The sequence below is a fragment of the Pelodiscus sinensis genome, chromosome 6, assembly GCF_049634645.1.
Source record: "Pelodiscus sinensis isolate JC-2024 chromosome 6, ASM4963464v1, whole genome shotgun sequence".
Taxonomy (NCBI): Eukaryota; Metazoa; Chordata; order Testudines; family Trionychidae; genus Pelodiscus; species Pelodiscus sinensis.
The window spans coordinates 23,792,996-23,819,579 of record NC_134716.1 but is presented as its reverse complement, the minus strand read 5'-3'; the positions used below and the strand labels follow the sequence as shown (position 1 = coordinate 23,819,579).

General features: G+C 42.1%; 1 protein-coding gene across 8 annotated transcripts in view; it reads right to left on the bottom strand.

Annotated features, from left to right (window-relative positions):
* The window catches only part of MPDZ (multiple PDZ domain crumbs cell polarity complex component), a 137,894-nt gene that overhangs the window by 11,916 nt on the left and 99,394 nt on the right, over positions 1 to 26,584 (bottom strand). For all 8 annotated transcript variants that reach the window (XM_075931575.1, XM_075931580.1, XM_075931578.1 and 5 more), the window contains 13 exons: positions 24,648 to 24,822; positions 19,007 to 19,203; positions 16,298 to 16,389; positions 15,899 to 15,980; positions 15,479 to 15,559; positions 13,901 to 13,993; positions 12,543 to 12,617; positions 10,676 to 10,865; positions 6,462 to 6,607; positions 5,995 to 6,078; positions 5,706 to 5,899; positions 5,107 to 5,254; positions 1,957 to 2,043 (listed from right to left, as the gene is read on the bottom strand). In XM_075931575.1, coding sequence (XP_075787690.1) covers positions 1,957 to 2,043; positions 5,107 to 5,254; positions 5,706 to 5,899; positions 5,995 to 6,078; positions 6,462 to 6,607; positions 10,676 to 10,865; positions 12,543 to 12,617; positions 13,901 to 13,993; positions 15,479 to 15,559; positions 15,899 to 15,980; positions 16,298 to 16,389; positions 19,007 to 19,203; positions 24,648 to 24,822 — 1,644 coding nt within the window. The remainder of the gene's footprint in view (positions 1 to 1,956; positions 2,044 to 5,106; positions 5,255 to 5,705; positions 5,900 to 5,994; positions 6,079 to 6,461; positions 6,608 to 10,675; positions 10,866 to 12,542; positions 12,618 to 13,900; positions 13,994 to 15,478; positions 15,560 to 15,898; positions 15,981 to 16,297; positions 16,390 to 19,006; positions 19,204 to 24,647; positions 24,823 to 26,584) is intronic.

The following is a 26,584-nucleotide window of genomic DNA, read 5'->3' as shown; positions in this document are numbered from 1 at the left end:
GCTGTTGCATAGCTAAAAATCTTCCATAACCTTTGGTAAGATTGTTTCTAAGAGCCCAAATTCTGCCCTCAGATTAACTCATAGAACTTCCTACAACTTTGCTGGACTTTTGTGGGTGTAACAACCTTCTGACAAAAGTTAAAAAGTGAAGGACAGAGTACAGAGCATCAATAGATAGTACAGAGGCACCCCTAACCAATGAGTCTCTTGCTTCTCTCTCCACACCATGTTTTTGCCTCCACTGTCTGTGACTACACTATCAGACACGATTATAGAAATGCTGTCTCCTCCCCAAATCTCCTTTCAAATTCTACTGTGTCATTCTTGTTATATGAATTTCTCCATTCAGTTTACACATTTCAAATGAAAATAGGGATGTAAACGAGTAGTTGACTATACGATTAACTGATAAGCCTAGGCTTATTGGTTACTCTAGTTGACTACTCAAATTCCCCCCCCCCCCCCCGCTGCCTCTGTAACAGAGGCAGCGGGGGGGGGGGGGGGGGCAATAGCCAGTGCTGGGAGGGATCCAGTTTAAAAGCTGGTTCCCCACAGTGCTGCCTTCCCCTCCCCCCAGCACTGCTATCCATGGGATGTCTGGGCCCATGGCAGGCAGAGGCTGCTTCATGTCTGCAGTCCCTGCCTGCCAGGCTCTCTTCTCATTAGAACTCTGACATTAGTTGTGTGTGTATATGCATCAGAGGAGAGGTGACTGAAGCTGTGTTATTCTGTATCATTATTAGACTGCAATGGCTTAATACATTTTTCAAGTTAAAATTATTCATATATTTCTACAGACTTGATGGCCTGGGTTAAGGCTTGATTCTGTATTTTCACGTTAATCATATTCTGAAGGTCTATATATACTTGAGGACAACCAAATGCTGCAGTCTTTACTTAATCTTAACTTCCACTTAAATTCCACCTAACGCATCGAGGTCAAATCCTGCAATCTTCACCTCAATCCTAACTAATTTGACCTAAATTTGTTTTAGAATCAAGTTCCTTGATGGTCTTTGATGAGGAACTTTTTAGGCATACACCAAGAACATAGGCTATCTCTGTCCCAATATTAGTATGCATGGCCGTGTAGGTGATAAAAGCGCTGCTTAGTCAGGGAGGTACCTGTCATCTCAGAGAAAAGACTCCGGCAGCAGGGTAAGGCTATGAGGGAGAAGGCAGAGGAGAAAGGTGCCAGGACCTGCCTGCCACCAGAACCTTTCACCCCTCCTTCCCACAGCCAGAGCCTTTAGCTGTCTTGTGTGGCAACACACTGCAGCATGGATTCAGTTTGTCACTGCAGTGTTTAACTACACATACACTCTGCCTGTCATTGACAGTGTAGAAAAGGCATCAGATATTGAAGCCAAAGATGAAACACTTTATAGTTACGTTAGAATTGATCAGTAGAGATGACTGGAAAAGCTTGACAAAGACAAAAATCTCCATTTTCTGACTGGCTTTATTAGCCATTTAAAACTGTGTTGTTTTCTCAACCTTTTCAATAGTTTGCAGCCCTCTGTAGGTATGTCTGGGCAGCGTGATGGGGGGCTAAATAAAATGCCTAATGGATAGTAATCTGTAACAGCAGGGACTTTCTTAAAGTAAGGGCCTTATCCAGCAAGAATGTGAGCACCCTCCAATTCTCACTTATTTCAGTGGGAGTTAATTTCTCTGCCTCCAAGGAGGAGGCCCCAAAATCATCAACAGGCAATGCAGCAAAGCTATCCATGGGTTAAACTTTTGGCTGCATCATTGCCTTAAACACATAATATGCTAAAGTTAACATACCACTTGGTTACAAAAAATTGTGAATACATAAAAACTGCTTTTTTATACAGCCTGGGCTTACTATATGGAAAATCTTTGTCACTGTGAAATCAATACAAGCACATAAGGGGAATTATTTAACGACAGTTGATTTCTTCCAAACTAAACAGCTTCACAATTACAAACCTGGCTGCTCTGGGATGTTCTTCTCTCAGAATGGAACGGACCTGTTTTTATTCTTCCAACTTCTAGTCTTACAGTACCTAATGAACACTGAAAAATGGGAAATTTATAATGCAGTTTCCAACCATAAAAGGTCCCCTTAATGCACTAAAATCAAAGGCATATATGATACAGATGATATCTTATGGAAGATGTGTAGACACAGGCCCCAATCCCACAACAAAGAACAGCACAGGTGAAGCTCATTGCAGGATCAGAGCCAAAATGGGTCAGTATACCAGTCATATACTGTGAAATAAAATACGTGGTAGAACATTTGGATTAATAAATGAACATTACAATTCACATGTCACAACTATACTAAGGCCTAATTCTATTCCCATTCTCTTAAATGGGAGTAGTACGTAAAAATTCACTTTCATGATCACGAGCTGAGCTGCTGCTCTGCAGTGAGTGAGATGCAAACTCACTCTCCAACCCCCTCTTGACCACAGTCTCCCCTTCAGTGGAATTTTTTTGGAAGGGTGGAAAGGTCTCAGTTTCAGATTTTGCTTGTGACTACCCAAACCCACACTGAAGCCCTGATTAAGAGAAATGGTTGAGGAGCTCTGATTTTTAACAGATCTTAGAACAATGGGGCAGTTCAAGAGAAAAAAGCTAACGTTATGCCAATATTTAAGAAATGTAAATGTTATGACACTGTTGAAAAAAAAAAGCAAACAAGATTCTGGGCTGCATTAATAGGAGTGTAGTGAGCAAGACACAGGAAGTCATTCTTCTGTTCTACTCTGCACTAATTAGGCGTCAAGTGGAATACTGTGTCCAGTTCAGGGCACCACATTTCAGGAAAGATGTGGAAAAATTGGAAAAGGTCCAGAAAAAGAACAACAAAAATGATTTAAAGGTCTAGAAAACATGACCTATGAAGGAAGACTGAAAAAATTGGGCTTGTTTAGCTTAGAAAAGAGAAGACAGAGAGAGGACATGATAGCAGTTTTCATTTATCTACAAGGGTATGTCTACACTACAGCACTATTTCGAACTAACTTAGTTCGAATTAGTTAATTCGAACTAAGCTCATTCGAATTAGTGCATCTAGACTTAAAAATTAGTTCGAATTAGCGTTTTGCTAATTCGAACTAGCATGTCCACACTGAGTGGACCCTGAACTGAGGTTAAGGATGGCTGGAAGCAGTGCCGGCAGGGCATCAGATTAGGACTTAGAGCGTGGAGCTGCTGCCTCAGGCTAGCCGAGGGCTGTGCTTAAAGGAACCCGACCCTCACCCCAGACAGACAGTTCTCAGGGGTTCCCCGCTTGCAAAGAAGTCCTGGCTTGGGGTGCCCTGAGTGCCCACACTCAGCACATCACAGCACTCTGCCATCAGCCCGGCTGCACTTGCTGCAGGCTGCCATCCGGAAGGGGGGTCAATCAAGGGGCTTCAGGAGAGCTTCCACCCCGAGAAGCCCACAGAGCCAGCCCAGTCCTCCCCATCGGGGGCTCGTACCCCATTCCTCCCTCACCTCCTTCCACTTACCCCTCCCTAGCCCCCCTTCCTGATGTACAAGATAAAGGACACGTGTGTTCAAAAATAGAAACTCTCTTTATTGAACAAAACTTGGGGAAACTGGGGAAAGGAGGTGGGAGAGGGGAAGAGAGAGAGTGGGAGAGGGAAGGGCAACTAAAATGATCAGGGGGTTTGGAATAGGTCCCATATGAAGAGAGGCTAAAGAGACTGGGACTTCTCAGCTTAAAAAAGAGGAGACTGAGGGGGGATATGATAGAGGTCTATAAAAGCATGAGTGGTGTGGAGAGGGTGCATAAAGAAAAGTTCTTCATTAGTTCCCATAATAGAAGGACTAGAGGACACCAAATGAAATGAATGGGTAAGCAGGCTTCAAACTAATAACAGAAAGTTCTTCTTCACAAAGCAAATAATCAACCTGTGGAACTCCTTGCTGCAGGAGGCTGTGAAGGCTAGAACTAGAACAGAGTTTAAAGAGAAGTGAGATAAAGTCATGGAGGTTGGGTCCATGGAGTGCTATTAGCCGGGGGGTAGAAATGGTGTCCCTGGCCTCTGTTTGTAGAAGGCTGGAGATGGATGGCACGAGACAAATGGCTTGGTCATTGTTTCGGTCCATCCCCTCCAGGGTCCCTAGCGTTGGCCGCTGTCGGCAGACAGGCTACTGGGCCAGATGGACCTTTGGTCTGACCCAGTACGGACATTCTAAGCTCAGGGCTCAGGGTCGGGGGTCTCAGTGGACCACCTTGATTTTCATGCACACCTGCTCCCGGGTGGCCAGGCTGGCAGCTATCCTGCCCTAGACGGCCACTTTCCTGTGCCTAGTGCGGAGGTCGTGGATGAGGTCCACGATGTCCACACTAGACCAGGCGGACGCCCGCCTCTTGCGGACCCGGGCAGGCTCCCAGGAGCCGCCAGCCTGGTCCCGGGAAGAGGGGGAGGGCTGGGTGGCAGCGGGTGGCTGGCTTGAGCCATGCCAGGTGCAGTGTCTGCTGGCTGGGTGCTGGCAGGCTTGCACCTGGCACGGGCACCGTAGCCAGCCCGTGCCCCTTTAAGGTAGGAAGAGCCTCCTTGAAGTAGGAATAAGAGCCTCCGGAAAAGGGCGCTTTTTCCGGAGGATCGGGGCCAGTGTAGACGCTCTTTTCCGGCTTTTCTAAAAGCCGGAAAAAAGCGGCGGACATTTTTATTTAAATGCCGCGGGGGATATTTAAATCCCCCGCGGATTTCCCTACTATGACTGGTGAAATTAACATGCCCCTTCCAGAAAAGGGGCCAGTGTAGACGTAGCCCAAGAGTGTTAAAAGGAGGAGCGAGAAAAATTGTTCTCCGTGGTCTCTGATGATAGGACAAGAAGTAATGGGCTTAAACTACAGCAAGGGAAGTTTAAGTTGGACATTAGGAAAAACTTCCTGTCAGGGTGGTCAAACACTGCAATAAATTGCCTGGGGAGGCTGTGGTATCTCCATCACTGGACAGTGGAAAATCCAGTCTGAGATTGTCTGAGAAAGTTCAGATTTGGCTCCAAAGATCTTCACTACCCCCAACTCTAGGACAGTCTGAACAAGAATATTGGACAGTTTGACTCTAGTTCTAAATTCTGCAGTTTGTTTCCAACTCTATTTTTTACAATTACCTTTAACAAAGCAGCAACAGCCTCCTGGTTAGCATTTCGAACGTCTTCTCCATTTACTGTCAATATCTGGTCTCCCTGCATCAGTCTCCCATCTGTATTTGCTATTCCTCCTTTGACAATGTCTGACACAAATACTCCTGTATCATTTCTGCAAACACATAATTTTATTTTGATTTATCCTTGTCTCTCATTGTACCATTTTACTATCCATATTTTAATAAGACTTCCTTGGAAGTGAGAAACTGTTTCCTAGTATTAATGGTGAGTAAATGTGCGACAGATTCCATGTCCCACCCTCAGGTACATTGAGCAGTATCTTCCTTGCTAAGTAATCCCAATACAAGGGGACAGACTGGGCCCATACTAAAATTATGTTCACTTTTTATTTTTGTTTTGTTCAAAAAATAAACTGATACTGTTTAACAACATACTAGCATAGAGCCGATTTATGAAGATAAACAACTTAGCTACAGTGGAGGAGCAAAGTTTGGGAATAGAGGATTCATTTTTTTCATTCCCCAAATCCTGGGGTTGGCTGTACACTCCAAAGGTTAGATCCTGAGCTAGGGTAAATCAATGTAGTTCCATTAATTTCATACCTTTTCCCAACAATGCTTAATCCAAGGCCTTTGCCTGGCTTCTTTTGGAGCTCTATATTGAGTACATCGTACATATCTTCCTCCTTGTACTGGGCCTCATCCCTGTAGACAGTGAGACGGACTTTTTGGGGTGTCTGTCTGAGAACATTTATCGCTTCATCATGTGTGGCATTCCTGAGGTCAATTCCATTCACCTACAATGTAACCACATGTTGACTCAGTATTTTCATGAGTTAAATTACTAGAGTTCACCGAAAGGCATTTAAATGTGGTATACACAAGACTACACCTCTAAAATCTGATCTCCTGCCCAGAGCCTTCCATCTTTGGACGCTGCTCCTTCTTCATATACTTCATGGATAATAATAGCTCCCTGTGGATTAAATATAAAAATATATTACACCCCTGAACAACACTGCTTGTATGCACTGGAACTGGTCCAAACTTTGGTTTTGCAGAACACGTTCTAAAAATCCTAGTACGAGAACCAGCAACTTAAGAAATCAGCATGCTGTAAGAGAAATCAGATTCTCCACTTGAAAGGCAAAAGATATTTAAAGAAGTTACTTTCTCCCATTTGAAAAAATATTAATAAAAAATGTGTGGTGCAATCTTCAGGGCAACTAGTCTCAGACAGACAAACTGACTCCAGTCACTTGCCTAAATAATGTATTCATCTTTAGAGTAACATTCTCTATTAGGGACTTACAATTTGTACAGTCAACTCATTATGAAATATCGCTAATTTTTACAAACCAGTAAAGTGTCTGCTCCCCCAACAATGCTCAATCCAAGTCCAGTTCGTCCCTTGGAGATATCAATGGTTGTTTCACATCCTGGGATGATGGGACAAGTTGCTGGGTCAGAGGCTAATGTAGCTGGAGTTGAGGACCTGCTTGTATCTAAATACATCAGTCAAACATGCCAGTTACAGTTAGTAGTCACAATAACTGAAAAAAGCCTTTAAAAATAACATTTCACAAGATCTCTGACAGCCTTACAAGAATAGTTGCAAGTGGACCCAAAATTTAACAAATCTGATTTGAAAAATATTCCCAAGATATAAAATTATGTCTTTGCCTCTGGCCTTCCCCTTTCTCCAAAATAAGAGCTGTGCTCTTCTTCTCAAAATTACAGCTCCTAATATAGATGACCAATCATCACCAGGTATATGATCATCAGTTTGTTGAGACTGTGAACAAAGATGAATATATTGCATATGGCTTTATTTCTATACTGCCTGGATCTCACACTGCTCTCATGCATGTGCATACAACATGCTAACAGAAGCTGTGTGCACTTACCCAAGGGCACATTTTGGGCCAGTATATCTGATCCAAATTGAGTAATCCTTAACGAGTGCCTATTACACCATAGCCAGGAATGCATGTATGCTATCCCTGATTTTACAACATATGCTCTTATATAGCAATATACCTGACCACTTAGGGTCATTGGATGGATTTTGTCTCTTTTAAGGTGCGATTTCATGTTAGTCTTATCATGTTTCCTTTGAAAAATGTATTAGGGAGGCAGCATTACCAAATCATGGAAGTGTAGGGCTGAAAGGGACCTCAAGAGGTCATCTAGTCCAACCCTGTGCTGAGACAAGATTAAGTATACCTAGACAATCCCTGACAGCTGTTTATGATCAGAGAAGGGGATTAGGAAGGAGAGCTTCTGGGCTTTAATTCCACCTACACTGCTGATGTGCTCACAACCAAATCATTTAGCCAAAGTTTTCAAAATTGATTGTTTAAAATTAGGAATCCTAAATCCTAAGAAAATAAAAGGGACCTGTATCAGAGGGGTAGCCATGTTAGTCTGAATCTGCAAAAGCGATGAGGAGTCCTGTGTGGTACCATATAGACCAGGCATGTCCAAAGTCCGGCCCGCGGGCCAATTGCGGCCCGTGTTCCGGTTTAATACGGCCCCCGAGGTAATTTGGCAATATCTATCTTTTATGGCCCCCAACAAATCCATATGTATTGAGATGAATACATTGTAAAATCTCAGTTAATGTCAGTCGGTCTAAATCAGTTATAAATATATTTGGACACAACATGTATACTTGGTGTTATGTTTCTGTTCATATTTTTTGAACTTAAAAGTTGACAGACAACCTTTATTACCAATAATATGTAACGTACTTTACAATGTTCCTGACATATATTTCAGCTTCCTGGATTTTTTTTTTCATGTGGCCTTCAGATATGAAAGGCAGAGTGATTTAACACCTGTTTAGATTTGTCATCCATGTGACGAAATGAAAAGTATGCCGTTTGCAATAAACTTTGCATAAAATAGTTAATTTGCATTTAATTTTAATGGTTCAAAGAATGTCAGGCAAAATGGTCGGACCTCACGCATGTTCACTTCATCAAATCTGGCCCTCGTTGAAAAAAGTTTGGACACCCCTGGTATAGACTAATAGATGTATTGGAGCATAAGCTTTTGTGGGCAGAGACCCACTTCATCAGATGCATGTAGTGGAAATTCCAGAGGCAGGTATAAATATATAGGCATAAGAAAAGAGTACCAATTAAGAAACGAGGAGTCCTGTGGCACCTTATAGACTAACTGAAGTATAGGAGCATAAGCTTTCGTGGGCAAAGACCCCCTTCGTCAGATGCATGTAGTGGAAATTTCTAGAGGCAGGTATAAATATGCAGGCCAGAATCAGGCTGGAGATGATGAGGTGGATCCAATTAGGGAGGATGAGGCCCACTTCTAGTAGCTGATCTGGAGGTATGAATTCCAAGAGAGGAAAAGCTGCCATCCCTCTGATACTTGATACCAATTAAGAGTAAGGCTACAGATAATGAGATCAATTCAGTCAGGTAGAATAAGGCCCACTTCCATCAGCTGCTAGAAGTGGGCCTCCTCCTCCCTGACTGAACTGATCTTGTTATCTCTAGCCTAACTCTTGATTGGTACTCTTTTCTTATGCCTGTATATTTATACCTGCCTCTGGAATTTCCACTACATGCATCTGATGAAGTGGGTCTTTGCCCACTAAAGCTTATTCTCCAATAAATCTGTTAGTCTATAAGGTGCCGCACAGGACTCCTTGTCACTTTTAAAAGGGACCTGATTTTCAGAGGTTCCACTCAAGCAGCGAAGGGAAAACTAGAAAAATAAATACATGTTTTAAAATACAGGCAGTCCCCGGGTTACGTACAAGATAGGGACTGTAGGTTTGTTCTTAAGTTGAATCTGTATGTAAGTCGGAACTGGCCAGTTCTGAGTTACATACAGAATCAACTTAAGAACCCCAGGCGTCCCCAAGTCAGCTACTGCTGAAACTGATCAGCAGCTGATTCCAGGAAGCCCGGGGCAGAGCAACTCTGCCTGGGGCTTCCTGTAGTCAGCGCTGGTCAGTTTCAGCAGAAGCTGACTTGGGGACGCCTGGGGCAGAGCAGCTGGGGTGCTACTGGACCACCCAGCAGCACCCCATCTGCTCTGCCCCAGACGTCCTGATTCAGCCGCTGCTGAAACTGACCAGCAGCGGCTGAATCAGGACCTGGGGCAGAGCAGCTGGGGTGCTGCCGGGTTGGTCCAGTAGTGCCCACGGGCGCTGCAGGACCAATTGGCAGCGCCCCAGCTGCTCTGCCCCAGAGTCCAAAACAAAAGCCTGGTCTGCTGGGGGGGGGGGAGCACACTAGCTGCGCCCCCTCCCCCCAGCAGACCAGGGACACGGGGAGCAGAGCCGCAGCAGCAGCGGGGTGCCGCGCCTCTGAGGCTTTGCTCTGGCAAAGCCTCAGAGGCGCGGGACCCCCCCGCGGCTGCGGCTTCAGTCCGGGTGCCTGTGGTCTGCTGGGGACCGTCCCCAGCAGACCACAGGCACAGGGTCTCATGCGGCAGCAGCGGGGGTTCCCGCGCTTCTGAGGCTTTGCGCTGGCAAAGCCTCAGAGGCGCGGGACCCCCCCGCGGCTGCGGCTTCAGTCCGGGTGCCTGTGGTCTGCTGGGGACCGTCCCCAGCAGACCACAGGCACAGGGTCTCATGCGGCAGCAGCGGGGGTTCCCGCGCTTCTGAGGCTTTGCTCTGGCAAAGCCTCAGAAGCGCAGGAACCCGCCCGCTGCTGCCGCTTGGGTCCCGGTGCCTGTGGTCTGCTGGGGACGGTCCCCAGCAGACCACAGGCACCGGCACCCAAGTGGCAGCAGCAGCGGTTCCTGCGCTTCTGAGGCTTTGCCCTGGCAAAGCCTCAGAAGCGCGGGAACCCGCCCGGTGCCCCTGGTCTGCTGGAGACGGTCTCCAGCAGACCAGGGGCACCGGAGCAGCTTACGAACAGGGCTTTCTCGCCCCGACTTCCGGGGCGAGAAAGCTCCGTTCGTAAGTGCGGATCCGACGTAAGTCGGATCCGCATAAGTCGGGGACTGCCTGCACATGTTTTACAATAAATAATTTTTATATATATTTGTACTGTGTTTAAAATTTTTTGTAAGCCACCTCGAATATTGTAAATAGAGAGGCAGGGTAAAAATATTTAAATAAATAAATGTTTCTACTAACACAGGTACAATGAAAATGGGTATGTATGTAGGGCTAGGTTTTTTCACTCGGATCCTGGCCCAGGTTGGTGGTGCAAAGAATACTACCCCAGGAAGAACACGAGTTTCTAAATGTTCTCTAATATTGGAAAACACTGTTTTCTATCACTGGGGAAACAGATCCTGCATAAACCCTTAGAATGAAGCAAGATACTTTTCTCTGTCTTCCTTTCTCTGCGCCTGAGCAGAGGGAAGGTAGAATATGAACATAGTCCTGTTGACTCCTTGCTCCATTTAGGTTGCTCACTAACCTTACGGTGCAAGGAGGAGGCAATTTCTGCTCTCAAATTGTGTGTGAAAACAACTCTAACTAGTCTGGGAACCAGAAGTGTAAGAAGGATCTTTGAAGACATTCACAAGGTTCTTTATTTTATTACTTAGCCTACTGTCAGGTCTAGAGTTAATAAGAGGGTTCTTACTTTTAATTGTCTCTGGTTCTGGAGAACCAGAAGATGGAACCATCAGAGGCTGCTGGATATTCTTCCCTTCACCCATGATAGCACTGCAAGGTGGCGGTGGTTGTGTTTGAAGAGATGTTTGACTATCATGTTCAACTGAGTTGATTGTGAGCTTCACTGTGGTCTTTGATGTCTTCAGCAGACTGATAAACTTATTGAAGAGTAAACAGAACAGCTGACAATCTGACAGTAATACTTACTGAGACAAGTCATAGCAATTGCTCAATGATTAGGAGCAAAATGTCACACAGCTATATTTCTTGGAGATGGGAATAAAGAAGAAACGTTTTGGATGATGAATGGAAACACAGTTAATTACTATGGGCTAGCCATTAGCTGGTGTAAACCAAATTAGCTAACTGACTTCAGTGAAACTATGCTAATTTCTATTAAGGGTATGGCACATAATATGTGTTAGCTCCCTGGATCTAAACTGTAGGTTGATATTAGAAAAAAAAAAAATCAGAAAACTAGGAGTAACTACTAATGTTGATGAAGAACCCAATACTGCTCCCATTGAAGTAAATGCAGAAATGGACTTCAATAGGAATAGGAGCAGGCCAATCAATGGCTTTAATTAAATGCTTGATTGGGGGAGGGGGAGATATAGTACAACTAATTATGGAATAGATGGTGGGGTTATTGGAGAAGAAAGTACAGTGGTTCTGTGAGGTCGTAAGATCCAATAGGCCTGGAACTGCCTTGCAGCAGACATCTCCAGGCTGCTGTACTGTATCAGCTATGTCCATGCTCAGTTACCCAAACTCCACTGAAAACGTAAGACTGCAGAAAGACCCTCCTCAAGGAGTATAACCAAAAGCTCCCTCATGGCTTCTAACTCTATAAAACTCCAAGGGGAATTCAAGGAATCATGCCGGCAACTGTACAGACCTCTTGTAGCTACTGTGACCATTCCCGCTTGCTGTTCTTGAACTCCAGGCTTTAATTTCACCTCTTCACCAGGTCTCTGAAACCTGACTCAAACTCTGATCCTTGGTACCCACTCCACACTGGAACTTGACTGTGAAGTGCTCTGATATTCAACCTCAGGTTTGACCCTGCTCTGACCCTCTGTCCTAACTTCCCTATGTCATCATTCTGACACATTCTGAACATCCTTGACTTCAAATCCCACTGACTTCAAAATTACATCAGTGAGAGTGGACGGTACCCAGTACTTCCCACGATTATGGCTATACACAGTATATTTCAAATTGGAAAGGTTACTTTGTAAAATTGACGCTTTGTGTAAGAGATCCGTTCCTTACTCTGAACCAGATTTGCTTCCTCTACACATAACAATGAATTTTTACTACCTGTTAACTCTGCAGCAAAACTACAGGTCTGAGAGAGAAAGAAATGGATTCTATTCCAGCTGTGCTTTATCAAACAGAATTTGTTAACTTTGTTCTGATTGAAGAATGTATATTAGTGGTAACAATAAAGCATGAGCCAGAAAGCTCAGCTTGAGTTTACAGAGCTGCAAATAGGGAAGGGACTGCCAACTGAGTTAAATTTTATTTAGAAGCCACAGAGCTAAACACAGCTGGAACACCGCAATATCATTTTTACAGTCACTTTCTGGACTGTTACACAGATTAATGATTTTCTGTCAGGAATTATGATTTCCCAATGAGAGTAACAGTTACTGTGGAATACATCAGTGTTAATGCACGTGGTCACCATCCTCAGGCTAACATACAGAATCCACAGCTCAGCCAGAGCATAACCCCACAAGATTTCCTGCACAGGATTCTCTGCAACTTTATAGAAGAAAGGTCTGTATTTGCTTCATACAACTGCTATAGTCCTTATATTCCTAAAGTACCTTTTCTATAGGAAAGCCCACAACTGCTTCATCATCCACTGCAAGAATCTGATCCCCAACTCTGATCCGTCCATCCTGGGAAATAAAATTGATCAAAAAAAGATTAATGAAGGATTTTTCTTCCTCAGTGGTTCACCATCCTGTTTAAGAACATAAAAACGGCCACACTGGTTCAGACCAAAGGTCCATCCAGCCCAGTATCCTGTCTGCCAACAGCAGCCAATACCAGATGCCCCAGAGGGAGGAAACACAACAGGTAATCATCACATGAGCCCTCTGCTGTCACCCATTTCCAGACAAAGAGAGGCTAGGGACACCATTCCTACCCATCCTGGCTAATAACCATTGATGGACCTAACCTCCATGAAGTCCTAGTTTTCACAACATCCTCTGGTAAGGAGTTCCACAGGCTGACTATGCGCTGAGTGAAGAAAATTTTCTTTTTGTTTGTTTTACATCTGATACCTATTACAGTAAAACCTGTGTTATCTGGCACGATCGGGATTAGGGTATTCCGGTTATCTAAAAATTCCGGTTATCAGAGGGTCCCATCAACATAGGAAAAACCAATGGACAATAATAGTAAAACTCAAGTTTTTAATATTGATGGTTTTGTAGTGTGAGGCAGTTGGCCTCACATTTCTATTTTGAGTTAAAGATGACTAGTACTTCTTAAATAAAAAATTGTTAAGCCAATCATGGTAAACAAAGCCAGGCCTGTGCGCCTGAAGATGTGACAGTATTGTGGCTCGGGACAATGCCGGTTAACAAAGCTTTCTGGTTAACAGAGTGCTGGATAATAAAGGTTTCACTAAATTAAATGTTTTCCTTATTCGCTTTTTCCGTACCAGTCATGATTGCACAGACCTGTATCATATAGAGACCCCTCGTCTCCTCTTTTCTAATCTGAAAAGTCCAAATCTTTTTAATCTTTCTTCATATGGGACCCATTCCAAACCTCTAATCATTTTCGTTGCCCTTTTCTGAAGCTTTCCTAATGCCAATATATCTTTTTTGAGATGAGGAGACCACATCTGTACACAGTATGGGTTTATATAGAGGCAATAAAATATTCCCTGTCTTATTCTCTATCCCTTTTTTAAATGATTCCTAACATTCTATTTGCTTTTTTGACTGCCGCCGAGTGGATGTTTTCAGAGAACTATCCATAATGGCTCCAAGATCTTTCTCTTGAGTAGCTGTAGCTAAATTAGTCTCCATCATATTGTATGTATAGCTGGGATTATTTTTTCCAATGTGCATTACTTTACATTTATCAACATTAAATTTTATTTGCCATTTTGTTGCTCAATCCTGTTGTCCTGTTTCCTGAATGGGTATTCATTTACAATTCTCACCTTTGCTGCTGCACCATGATCTGTTAAGCTTTTAATAACCACTCCATTAATTGTATCTTCTTCACTGATAGCAATACCCAGTCCCCCTTGATCCTGTGGGAACAGGAATGCTATATTTATCAAAACTGAACTACACACATTCACACAGGAGTATGTGTTGTTTTTCAAGTTACAGACTAACACGGCCACCCCTCTGAGGCTTTTATATGCCTAATGAAGTCTGTAGATGTCATAGAAGTATGAGGCTTCATGAAGTCTCAAAGTGTGGGGAAAAAATTAAAGATTAACTTGGAAACCACTCACTTTCTCCAATGCATGAACAGGACAGAGAATCTAAATAAGCTTAAAATGCTTTTTAATTTTAATCTGTAGCATCCTACATGTCAATGGATTTTAACAGTGAATCATTTGTGCAATTCTTAAACAGAAGGAAGCCACACCAAAAGTTCTGAAGCTGTAGCCTGATGTAAGCATGGTGGCATACTACTGTTAAACAGTAGTAGCCCTGTGAAAGTGCTGAATGTTTTGTGGGATGTGGGGGGTGAACTGTCCGTGGCTTCTTCACCCACAAATAAATTACGATAGACAAACCAGCAACTTTAAAATCTCAGAGCTTTAATTCTAGTGCATACCACTATCTTTTCTGAGTTAATTAAAAACAGCAAACATTTTCCTTCCCTCCTCTACAGGTACATAGAGTACCTTGCTCCTTTCTTCCCCAAGAGGTATGATATTTGGTGGCATTATTCCTCGGTGTAAACAACAAGGAGTCCTGTGGCACCTTAAAGTCTAAAAATGTATTTGAGCATAAAGCTTGTGTGATGCATGCATCTGATGAAGTGAGCTCAAGCCCACAAAAGCTTATGCTCAAATAATGTTGTTAATCTTTAAGACGCCTTAGAACTCTTTGTGTTAGTCTGTTTCAGCAAAAATAGCAGATACCACCCTGAAACGTGATTGCTAGGTATGCTTTCTTTACAATTTGGTGTTTACAATCTGCTAATTAAGTTACTGAGAGCAATTTAGACAATGGTTGGACAGTCACAGGTAAGTCCTAACCAAATTTTGCTCTGTGTTTTCAATCAAAATAAATTCACAGGAATGAGAGGGTGCAAACCCAAAATGTACCATGGAGCATCCACCACACTTAGTTTTTCAGTACAGCCTAGCTGGCCTTCCAATATCTGTCTCCTGACTCCCTTTCTTACATTTTCTTGATTGCACCGAGACCACCAAAATCTCCAAAAGCTTCTGTGCTAGGCCCTTATGACTATTTACTGAAAACTTTGCATCTTAGACAAACAGTGCATTCATTCTGGGAAATGTAGCTCTGGGACATCCTAGATTTCAAAAATGTGGGAGGAGGCCTAGCTGAGATGCTGAAGAGGCTCTGGGCCCAACTGCTGCTTTAGAAAGAGTTTTTGGGACCACCTGCCAATAAAATAAAATTTCCTGTGGTCCAGCTCACCCTCCAAGGGGAGGGATAGTTTCTCTGCTCCCACAGGGACAATCACAGAAGAGAAACCTTGTGATAATAAACCTGCACTGATATAAATTTAGTTAAAAATACAAATTTACCTTGGGAAGTTCCAAATGCAGAAGATTTTTATATGCACTGAAGTCTATAGCTGTAACAGGATTTATCGCACTCGGTTCACCCTGAGAGAGAAAGACAATTCAGCAGTGCACAGCTGTATTTTAAAAATAGGCATTTGCTGTATCTTTAAAAACTGAACAAGCATACATAGATATGGCGGGTCTGTTTCCCCCCCTCACTAGTACTGTTACACTAATATCGTTTCAATGACTTTCTTGGAAATACGCTTTATTTACATGGTTGAAAATAGAGCAGAATCAGGATCAACATGTTCAAAAGCTGTGCTAAAAACCCCATTTAGTCTTACACTTTTTTTTGTTTTAAAATACAAAAAATAGAATATTTTTCTACCAATAAAGCTGTTAATCAGACAGAACAGACTCATACAATGTTTAGTTTACCTCTGGAGTCCCTGAGGGGGAAGATGAAGGTTCTATTGACTTTCCAGGGCAGACAGCCATCTGATTCACTGCATCTTTACTTCTGGAACATATTAAAGCACATATACATGGAGATGCATCACCATATTTCTTTTCACTATTTTGATAGCTTAATTTCTTACTTTGTTTTGTTTTTGGCAGTCATGATGCAGATGACAATAAAATAAACAAACAATATGTAACTTGTAACATCCAACTGTTGGACTTTAAAAGTACATTTATCACAAAAATTACTTGGGTGATAAAGCTGTGACGGTAGGAAGACTTTATACAAAACAAAACAAACCCAACTAGTGTAAAAATATTTTTATTGTGTTAAAAATTAGTATCTCTAGAAAGCACATATTAGACACTTCTTACCTGATAAAGATGATTTTTACTTTAGATGGTGCACATTTGATTATTGAAGAAGCATTTTGATGAGTTCTTCCATACAGAATTTGTCCATTGATCTACATGAAGGAGAATAGGAAATATGGCTCTGAATGTTAATTTCCTTTTAATCAGCTTAAGTGATCTTTAGCATACACTTATCTTCTTTCATCATCACTTGCTAAATATTATTTTCAATATTTACTCTGCAATGTGCAACACTTTGTTTTAACTCTTCTAGTTGCAGCCCCTTCCAGCACAACATGTCTCTCAACTGCAGGTCTGGCTGTACTCTCTATGTGCTGAAAATGTCTCTCTCTGGAATGCAAAGGCTTGCCTTTAGGCATATAATTTATTTCCATTTGTCATTGATCACCTCATGACTCACTAGCAGTGAATAAAACAGAGTCATAGGAAAAGGCTATCAGTTATAAGTAAATGAGCTGTCTCTATCCAACAAGAGTTATTATTTTTCATTGTTCACTGTCAAAACTGTGCCTAGAACTGTATAAACAAGCATTCCCACACTGAGGCACTGAGAGCTCGATCCTCTAACCATTTATGCATATGCATGACTTTACTTGCTTGAGTAGTCTTATTGAAGCTACAGGGAATTCTCATGTCAGGAAAGTTACTCCTGTGTGTTTGCACAATCAGACGCTCATTTACTCAGACAATGCAGTTTAAAAGCAACACTGGTTGATGCAATCTCAAAAGCTGTGGTGAACACTTGGAGAGAGTACTGTAGAATTATTTTATAGAAGGTTTTAGACAAGCATATAGGAGCCTGAGGAAAATAAATGAATTACAAGAATAGAAATAGCATGGAAGAAGGTATGCAGAGATGTGTGAGGGGAGCTGAGGGTGATGGTTAGCAGGAAGGTTCCAGATGAGCAAAAATAGCGAGATGAACATAAGAATGGGCATACTGGGTCCCATCTAGCTCATTATCCTGTCTTGCAGTGCCCAGAGTGAACGAACAGAACAGGTAACTATCAAGTGATCAACTCCCTGTCACTCATACCCATCTTTTGGCAAACGAGGCTAGTGACATCATTCGTGCTCATCCTGGCTAATAGCTATTGATGGACTTATCCTCCAAGAATGTAACTAGCTCTTTTTTAAGTTCTGTGATAGGCTTGGCCTTCACTAGATCAGTGGGCCTGACAGCCCTTAATGCCCGTTTAGCACTGCAATTATTGTTGAGGGTGCTCAGGTTCTGCATGATCAAGTCCTATATGAAAAGGCATTTGGAGTGATTTTGAAAAAGTCTCTTGTGATAAAAATAAGCTTCTGAAGCCACTGTCTCAATGCTTTCATCTCAGTGGATTGCCACAAGCATGAATCCCATAGCTCTTCTGCTGGTCTGCCACTGATCATTTCTCCATCAACCTTTTCAGAACTGACACTGTGCCTCTCAGGAGTTGCTGAGCTTCACTTTCTCCTCCCTCCCACATCCCTTCTTCACTCGCATTCCCCGTTTCGCAGCCTCTACCAGACAGTTGCATTGGTGGACATGTCTTGGCCAGCTCTGTGCAAAAGGCTAATGTCCCTCTACACAAAAGGAAAAGGAGTGCAAAAGCTATAGGAACAACTGCTGCAAGGGAACTAACTGAAAAAGTATTTTTTTAAATCTTAAATGTTAGACCAAAAAAAAAAAAGTTATTTAGAACAGGATCCCATCTGTGCTATGAGGGTCCTGATATCACTGAATACCATGTGAAAGCAGCCTGAATGTATTATTAAATCATCAATGCCCAGGATACAAATACAGCTGTTCCATATTTCTTTTTTCCTTTCCATTTCATGCAACAGATGTATAAAAAGTACATAATTATTATAACAGACATAGTTGTGATGAGAACAGCATGCAGTGGTCCACAGAAACTAGGAAGACAGCCTCAGAAAAATGAACACTATATGACACAGTATTTTTCTTAGTTCACAAACTAATTCCTTCATACTCTGCCCCCATGATACCAAAAGCTGCTTTCTTCACTTAGGCTACATCTAGACTGGCCCCTAATTCCGAAAAAGTCATGCAAAGCAGGTAAGTCAGAATAGGGAAATCCGCGGGGGATTTAAATATCCCCCGCGGGATTTAAATAAACATGTCCGCCGCTTTTTTTCCGGCTTGGGGAAAAGCCGGAAAAAAGTGTCTAGACTGGCGTGATCCTCCAGAATAAAGCCCTTTTCCGGAGGATCTCTTATTCCTTGAAAGTAGGAATAAGAGATCCTCCGGAAAAGGGCTTTATTCCTTGAAAGTAGGAATAAGAGATCCTCCGGAAAAGGGCTTTATTCCGGAGGATCGCGCCAGTCTAGATGCTTTTTTCCGGCTTTTCCCCAAGCCGAAAAAAAAGCGGCGGACATGTTTATTTAAATCCCGCGGGGGATATTTAAATCCCCCGCGGATTTCCCTATTCTGACTTACCTGCTTTGCATGACTTTTCCGGAATTAGGGGCCAGTCTAGACGTAGCCTTATTGTATATCAAACATTATTACTGGTCTGGTTGAAGAAAATAATTCCCAATGTCAACCATTAAACACATGCCAGAATGATGTGATTTCAAATAAATTATTTTGGTACGCCAAAGCTATGCAGTTAATATTAAGGGCATATAATACACCAGAAATCTACCAGTCTACTGTGTTTGAGTCACCATATTTGGCCTTAAGTACAATTGCTAGACACTTACCTCTAGTAACTCATCTGCAATCTGTAACCTGCCATCTTTTCCAGCTGCGCCATTTGGATCAATTCCCACTATGAAAACACTCATCCTGGATCTGTCTTTGTTGCCAGCTAGGCTAAGTCCCAAACCAGTCCTTCCTTTTTCCAGCTCTATCATGTGCAGGTCCCCAGGTAGATTTCCATAACGCTGTGTAATCTTTTCTAAATGTAAAGGAGAGAGAAAATGTGAGCACAAAGGCTTACATTTATATTAGAACACTTTACAAATCATTCATCTTTACTATCCAACTGGCATTATCCAACAGCAGAAGTCCTACATAACTAAAGAAGCACAAACTGCACAAACCACTCCCTTTTTCAGCTAAAACTAATGTCATTCATCACAATGCTACCACTTGGCTTGGGGACAGGGCTAAATATGAAAGTTTTAAATACTTTTCTCTGGGTTTCTGCCCTGATACCAAAAATAAAATATCTTGCTCATGGCTGGTGAGACAACTGGGAGCCAAAAGACGAAGAGTTAGACAGTTGTGCTTCCCAGCAAAGGAAGGAGGACTTTTCCCTTTAATTTTTTTAGATGCCCCACAAGAAAGAATCTTCAACATCATTGTTAGCGCTTCCTCAGCCTGTACCTGTGGGGTCCATGTCTAGACATGCATCCTGACCCTGTAGGCTTCCACACAGGTCAGGATCTTGACTTCCTGGGAATGCAGCTTGCATGTCCTTGCCGAGGAAAGCAAGCAGGAAGGCATCTGTTGGTGGAGTTCCTCAGGAATCAGATAAGAGTAAGGCAGGAGGAGGTCTGACTCATTTACATAGTATTCAAGAGCACAAAAACATTACTGACAGGATTCAGCTGAAGATGTCCAGGATGGAAAACGCAGCCAGCTGGAACAGACTACAGCAGCACCAGATGAAAAAGGAGAACCAGCTGCTCTGTTAGGAGAAGAGTGGCTGCTAGCCACCTTAGGTCATAGATAGTGCTCCACTCCAAACACACATCCTGCTTCCATCAAAGGTCAAAAACTAGTATATTGCACAGGAAATAGGAGAACATAGGCAGACCCAAATGGCTGAGAAAGAGGCGCCAACTCACCCCAAGACTGGGAAACTCATGCCTGCCACACCCAGAGGAGGAGATACAGACAGGTGATGTGTAGGGACTCCCCACCGAGGCATCTATCTTCTGACCTGATGTCACAGGAGATCTGCTGTCTGATTGGAGACCATGTTTGAGACTTTGTGGAACAACTGCTAAGGCTTCTGTGGTCTTCCAACAATAACCCAAACTGCTCATTGATGTGGGCATTAATGATACTGATTGGTATGGCTGAGAAGATCATCATAAATGACGGGAAAATGGGCAACACTGTGGTACAGGTGCACTAGAAGTTACTAAATCAGAAGGAAATGGATGAGGTATTGCTAGGATTGAAATATCCAAAACACAAGCCCCATAGTAATGGGGGGATGCAACTATAGAGACATCTGTTTGAAAAGTCATTCAGCAAAGGAAAAAAAATGTTCAGGAAATTCTTAGAACATACTTGGGACAACTTCTTGTTGCAGAAGGTGGAGGAAGTAACCAGAGAGCAACCATGTTAGACTTGATTCTAATTAACAAGGATTAATTAGTTACGACCCTGAAGATGGAAGCCAATTTGGATGACAGAGAACACAGAATGATAGAATTCATGAGTCAAAAATAATGAGATAAGCCGTATAAGTACTTTACATACCAGTTCTCTGAATTTGTTAAAGTTCTGGGGGGAAGAAATTAGGAAAGAACAATCAGCTTCACACATACGGAAGCGACTGTCTAGGAAGGAGTACTGCAGAAAGGAATCTAGGGGTCATAGTGGACCACAAATGAGTTAACAGTATGACACCTTTGCAAAAAAAGCAAACATGATTCTGGGATGTATTAACAGGAGTGTTGTGAGTAAGATATGAGAAGTTATTCTTCCGCTCTTCTCTGCACTGATTAGGCCACAAATGGAGTACTGTGACCAGTTCTGGGCACCACATTTCAAGAAAGATGTGGAGAAATTAGAGAAGGTCCAGAGAAGAGCAACAAAAATGATTAAAGGTCTAGAAAACATGAGCTATGAGGCCAGGCTAAAGGAATTGGGCTTGTTTAGTTTGGAAAAAAGAAGACAGAGGGAATATGATAGCAGTTTTCAGTTATCTAAAAGGGTATCAAAGGGAGGAGGGGGGAAAAATTGTTCTCCTTGGTCTCTGATGATAGGACAAGAAGCAATGGGCTTAAACAGCAGCAAGGGAGGTATGGGTTGGACATTAGGAAAAACTTCCGGTCAGGGTGGTTCAACATTGGAATAAACTGTCTAGGAAGGTTGCTGAATCTCCATTACTGGAGATATTTAAGAGCATGTTAGACATCTATCAGGGATGATATAGACCGTGCTTGGTCCTACAATAAGGGCAGGAGACTGGACTTAATGATCTCTCAAGGTATCTTCCAGTTCTAGTAGTCTATGAGTCTAAGAAAAACTAAAGGGAAGAGGAGTTCAGGAGAGCTGGCAGTTTTTCAGAAACAGTATTGAAAGACAGAAGAGCAAACTTTTCCAATATGAAGGAAGGGTAGGAAGAATAATATAAGGCCAACAGCAGAAACTCTAACAACCTGATAATTAAAAATAAATCCAGAAAAAGTTGTACATCCTTAGTAATTTTTCCAAAAGAATAGCGCACAGATGTAGGGAAATAAATCAGCAAAACTAAACCCACAAAATTTATAAACAAAAAATGTAAAAAGAGGGCCTATAAAAACATTAAAAACAAGAGAAAGATGAAGGAAAATCCAACATCCCCTGCTTAGCAGGGAAGGAGAACTAATAATGGTTGACATCAAGATGGCTGAGTTGCTTCATGCCTAGTTTGCTTCAGTTTTCACTCTAAAAGTTAATTATGAACAGATATTTGATGCAAACAATATTACAATAAAAAGAAGGAACACAAGTCTGGATGAAAAAAAAAGACAAGTTACCTTTTCATAACGTGTTCTTTCAGATGTGTTTCTTATGTCCATTCCACATAATGTGTATGCTCGCTACATGCACCACTGCCAGAAATTCTGCTCCCCCTCTCCCCCCCAGCAATATCCTGAAGGGAAGTGGCTCTGGTGACAGTATCGTATAAGTGACACTAGAAAAGAAACTAAGGGCAGGGGAGCCACATAAGGAGCACTGCATACTTCCCTAACCCTCAGTTTATTCTCATCATGAACTCCAACAGTGGGGAAAGGAGGCAGGTCGTGGAATGGATATAAGCAACACATCTCGAAGAACACATTACGAAACAGATAACAGTCTTTTGTTCAAGTGATTTCTCATGTCCATTCCACATTAGGTGCCTCCAAGTAGTACTCACAGAGGCAGGGAGGAGTTTGTGGCTGTGATGGCTGCAGCTCAGTGGTGTTTCTGACTTGCTGAGCACTGGAATAGTGAGATGTAAACATGTGGACCATGTTATGACTTTATATATGTTCCTTGAGCACATGTCAAACCAGAAGGCTGCCAAAGAATCCTGATCCCTGGTTGAGTGGGCTCAGATGACCAGCAGCAGAGGGACCTTTGCCAAGTTAGAGCAAGTCCAAATGCACAAGGTGATCCTGTTGCAATGCTGCTGCAGACACCAGCTGTCCTTTCAGACTATGAACCATAGCAACAGAGCCACATCAACACAATGAAAATCACCACAGATGAACACAGTACTTCACTTAGGAAGAAAAAAAAATCAACAGCACAAATACAAAATGCAGAAGAACTGGCTAGATACTACTGAAAGAGATCTGAGGTTACAGCGATCTTGAAGTGAATGAGCTTGCAATGTGACACGATTACAAAAAAAGGCTAATAATGTGAGGTGTCATCTGTAAGACACATTTGACAGTGATGAAGCCTCAGCTGAAGTGCTGTAGCCAGTTCTGGGCACCATAGTTTAGGAAAGCAGTGAACAAACCGGAGTGTGTCCAGAGGACCACAAAAATTATAGAAGATCTAGGAAATCTGATTTATCAGGAGAGATACTCCACTCTAACACCCTATAGCGTGATTGGAATCCCACAGGATTCTGTAATAGGAAGCAGGATTATAAAATATATCTCCTGTGCTGGGCTCTACTTCACTCTGGTCAAAAGAGCCTGATATGCTGCATGTGCTAGGAGGTCTAGTTCCAAGCAGCTGACCAAGTGGCTTTTTACCCACAACAGCTTCTGCCCAAATACATCTGTTAGTCTTTAAGGTGCTACAGGACTCCTCAATGTTCCTGTAAAGTAATGAACACAAGTTTTTTTTAAAAAAAGAGACGGGGGCGGGAGAGGGGGGACGAGAGAAAGACCCAGGGAACGCAGCAGCAACCAACCAAGGAAACAATGGCTGGTGTTTATAGGGTCCACAGGTTGGGATGCAGGGTAGTGAACAGGCCCAAGTTCACCCATCAGCCACTGGGAAAGCAGCCTAAAGATGGAACAAGTCTGGATTAGAAGGTCAAATGAAGGGCACGATTTAACAGCCAGTGAGATGGGGCTGAAAACCTTGGTGAGGGCTGACAGTTTGTTGAACTCTGTTTCCCTGGAAGAGGTTCATCCATTATGACTAGTGTGACCTGGCAGAAGGGCTGAGCCATCGAAAGCTTACCTAGCAAGGGCAATAACCTACAAAGGGTGCCAGGAACAGGAAAAGGCATGTTATATAAGACTGCACTCAAGATGTGAGTGTATACTTGTTACTCTCTGTGTGTGGAAGAGTAAACTAAGCCCTGGTCTACACTAGAGAGTTATTTCAAAATAATGCCCCTTATTTCTAAACAACAAGTGGAGCATCTACACTACCAAGCCCGTTATTTTGAAATAAGGGGCTGGTTATTTTGAAATAACTCCTGCTTTCCACAAGGAAAAATGCTTATTTTGAAATAATTATTTTGAAACAGCGGTAGTGTGGACTCTCCACTGCTGCTATTTCGAAATAACTACTCCCCAGAGTCAAAATAATTAATATTTAGTCAGAGTGTTTCCTAGGGCTCTAAGTCAAGGTAGTGCATCCACATTAAGGGAGCCTACTTGGATTAATTTTAAGCTTTCCCTACAGGGTAGACATGCTATTTCAAAAAAGTTATTTAGAGACTTCTTATTTTGAAATAATTTCCTAGTGCAGATAGATGACCTCTTGTGATCCTTTACATTCCAACATTTCTATAATTCTATGTTTTTAAACCCTCCTAAAAGTACTACTCCCCACGTCTGCGCACTCACACACCTATTTAAACTGCAGGTGAGATTACATTCAGATAAAAACTGTACATGCTGTTACCATAAGTGACAAACACCGAAACGGATCCAAACATTAAAATTGGTGACTGCTTTGAAATTAGTTAATTATGTGCAGAGTACATTTACCAGGACTACCACTGAAACGGAACGCACAGAATGAGGGCAAATGATTTTGTGTTTCAAGAATGTGCAGCTATCCAAGCAAAAGTGAAAGCTGAAAGTAATATTTTATACCCAGACTACTCAATAGATGAAAATGAAAGAGTTCAACTTGAGCCCCAACATCCTCCACATCACTGATATTTCAATGCTGAGCATTTAAAACAAAAACAAAAACAAAACAAAACACACTTACTCCAGCTGTAACCAAACTCATCATCATCATCATCATCTCCTCCCACACCCTCTTCAATTTTGTTGGAAGATGACTGTGCAGTTTCACAGCTCATTCCTGAAAATGCTGAAGGAGGGGGCAGTGGTAAGTTACTAAATGAAGTCTTCTCTAGTTCTGAATCTGACTGACTGGATGCCTGTGAAAAGCAAAAAAAAAAATGCAGTGGCTAAGTATATCAGATGCTTGAGCAAGGCAACCTGTTATGTGAAAATATCAAAACAGCACTGACTATGGCTTTGAAATTTAAATACCAAGCAACAGGAATTCCAAACGAAGCACATACCACAGAGAGGCATCAAGAGATCAAAGATGTAAAAAACGTTGGGCAAGGAAGAGTAAAACTTCAAATGTAATTTTTAAGCAAACAGAACTGAAAATTAGAAGCCCAATTCAGTGAAGTTTTTTGTCTTGTTTTCTGCTCGAGAAACAGCTTTGTGTGAAAACTGAAATGATTCTTAATATCAAATTTGCACACATTTTCTTTTTTTATCTAAAGGAAAAAATGAGTCACTAAATTTCTTCTACTATAATTTTGTATCTATTCAAACATGGGAGAAATAGAGAATGGAGTTAAGGTAGCTTTGTAAATTTTTTGTACAAAGAATAATTAGTTGAAATGTTGGTGGAATGCCCTATATAATAAAACCCACAACATGTAATAAAGAACTGAAGAATACCTTACTCTGAGTCCATTACAGGTCTTCTATATAACATATGTCAAAAAGGAGAAAAAAAAGCCCTATTCTTGTTCTTCTGATTCATTTCTATTAAAAATAAAATACAGAACTACATGCACACAAATTACTACTGCAATTGTTGGTCAAATCCTCAATTTCTTAGTCTGGCAAAACTCCCATTCCAAAATCAAATTGCTTGATGGAAATGGAATCAAGAACCGTATGATCTAGATCAATCTTGTTACCCTGATTCCTATTTTTGTATTTGGTATAGCGATCAATTGTAAATCAAAGGCCAAATTGGGACATGAGGGCTTGGTAATTGATAACTCAGGTGTTAAGAATCAATAACTAACAGAGTATTCTATGAAAAACAGGACCATATTGGAGAACTGAAAATTGCAGGTACTATATAGACTTTTCCTAGCTTCTTCACTTCAACTTCGGGTTCTGATTACAGTGGAAAGTGAGAGACAATAATATTACAGATGGTGTTGCGAAGGGATCAAAATCTGAATACATCTTCATAGTCATGCTGAATTAAAATTATATTATAATTATTAATGATAATTAAAATTATATCTGCCACCGAAGGATTTCAAAGATTACAATCCATCAGTGTACACTTAGATATTGTATTTTTACATGAAAAGACTAAAAATCTACTTACTTGTTCTTACGAAGATTTGAGAAAAATGCAGTTGTCTAGTAGGGAAGTTAGGAAGCGAGTAAATACCTAATTGTGTAGTCGATAGGATTTCTATTGACTACACAATTAGTCAATAAGGGAGGAAGCCTCTGAGACTTAGCCCCTGCTGCGGCTCTGCAGTTTAAATGTAGTAGGAGCCGGGGTACCTGCCTGCCAGCTCTCACTAAATTTAAACTGAAGAGCCATAGCAGTGATAACTCTTGGAACTAGTATGAGCCGTGACTGAGCCAGGCTTGCTCAGTCCCTGCCTGAGCCAGGTCCAAGAGCGACTGTCCAGTGGGGGATGGTCCCAGTGGGGTGTGGCTGCTGCTGGAGCTAGAGGCAGCAGTGCAGAAGGGCAGGCGGGGGCAAAATGCAAGTAGTCGACTCGAATACCTGATAAGCTTAAGCTTATTGGGTAGATGACTACTCGACTACTTGCACGTATCCCTATTGTCCAGAGGAAACAAACTATCTTCTTTCTCTCCCCCTCCAGACACGTAAAGAAAATACTAATGACTCATTTGAGCCCC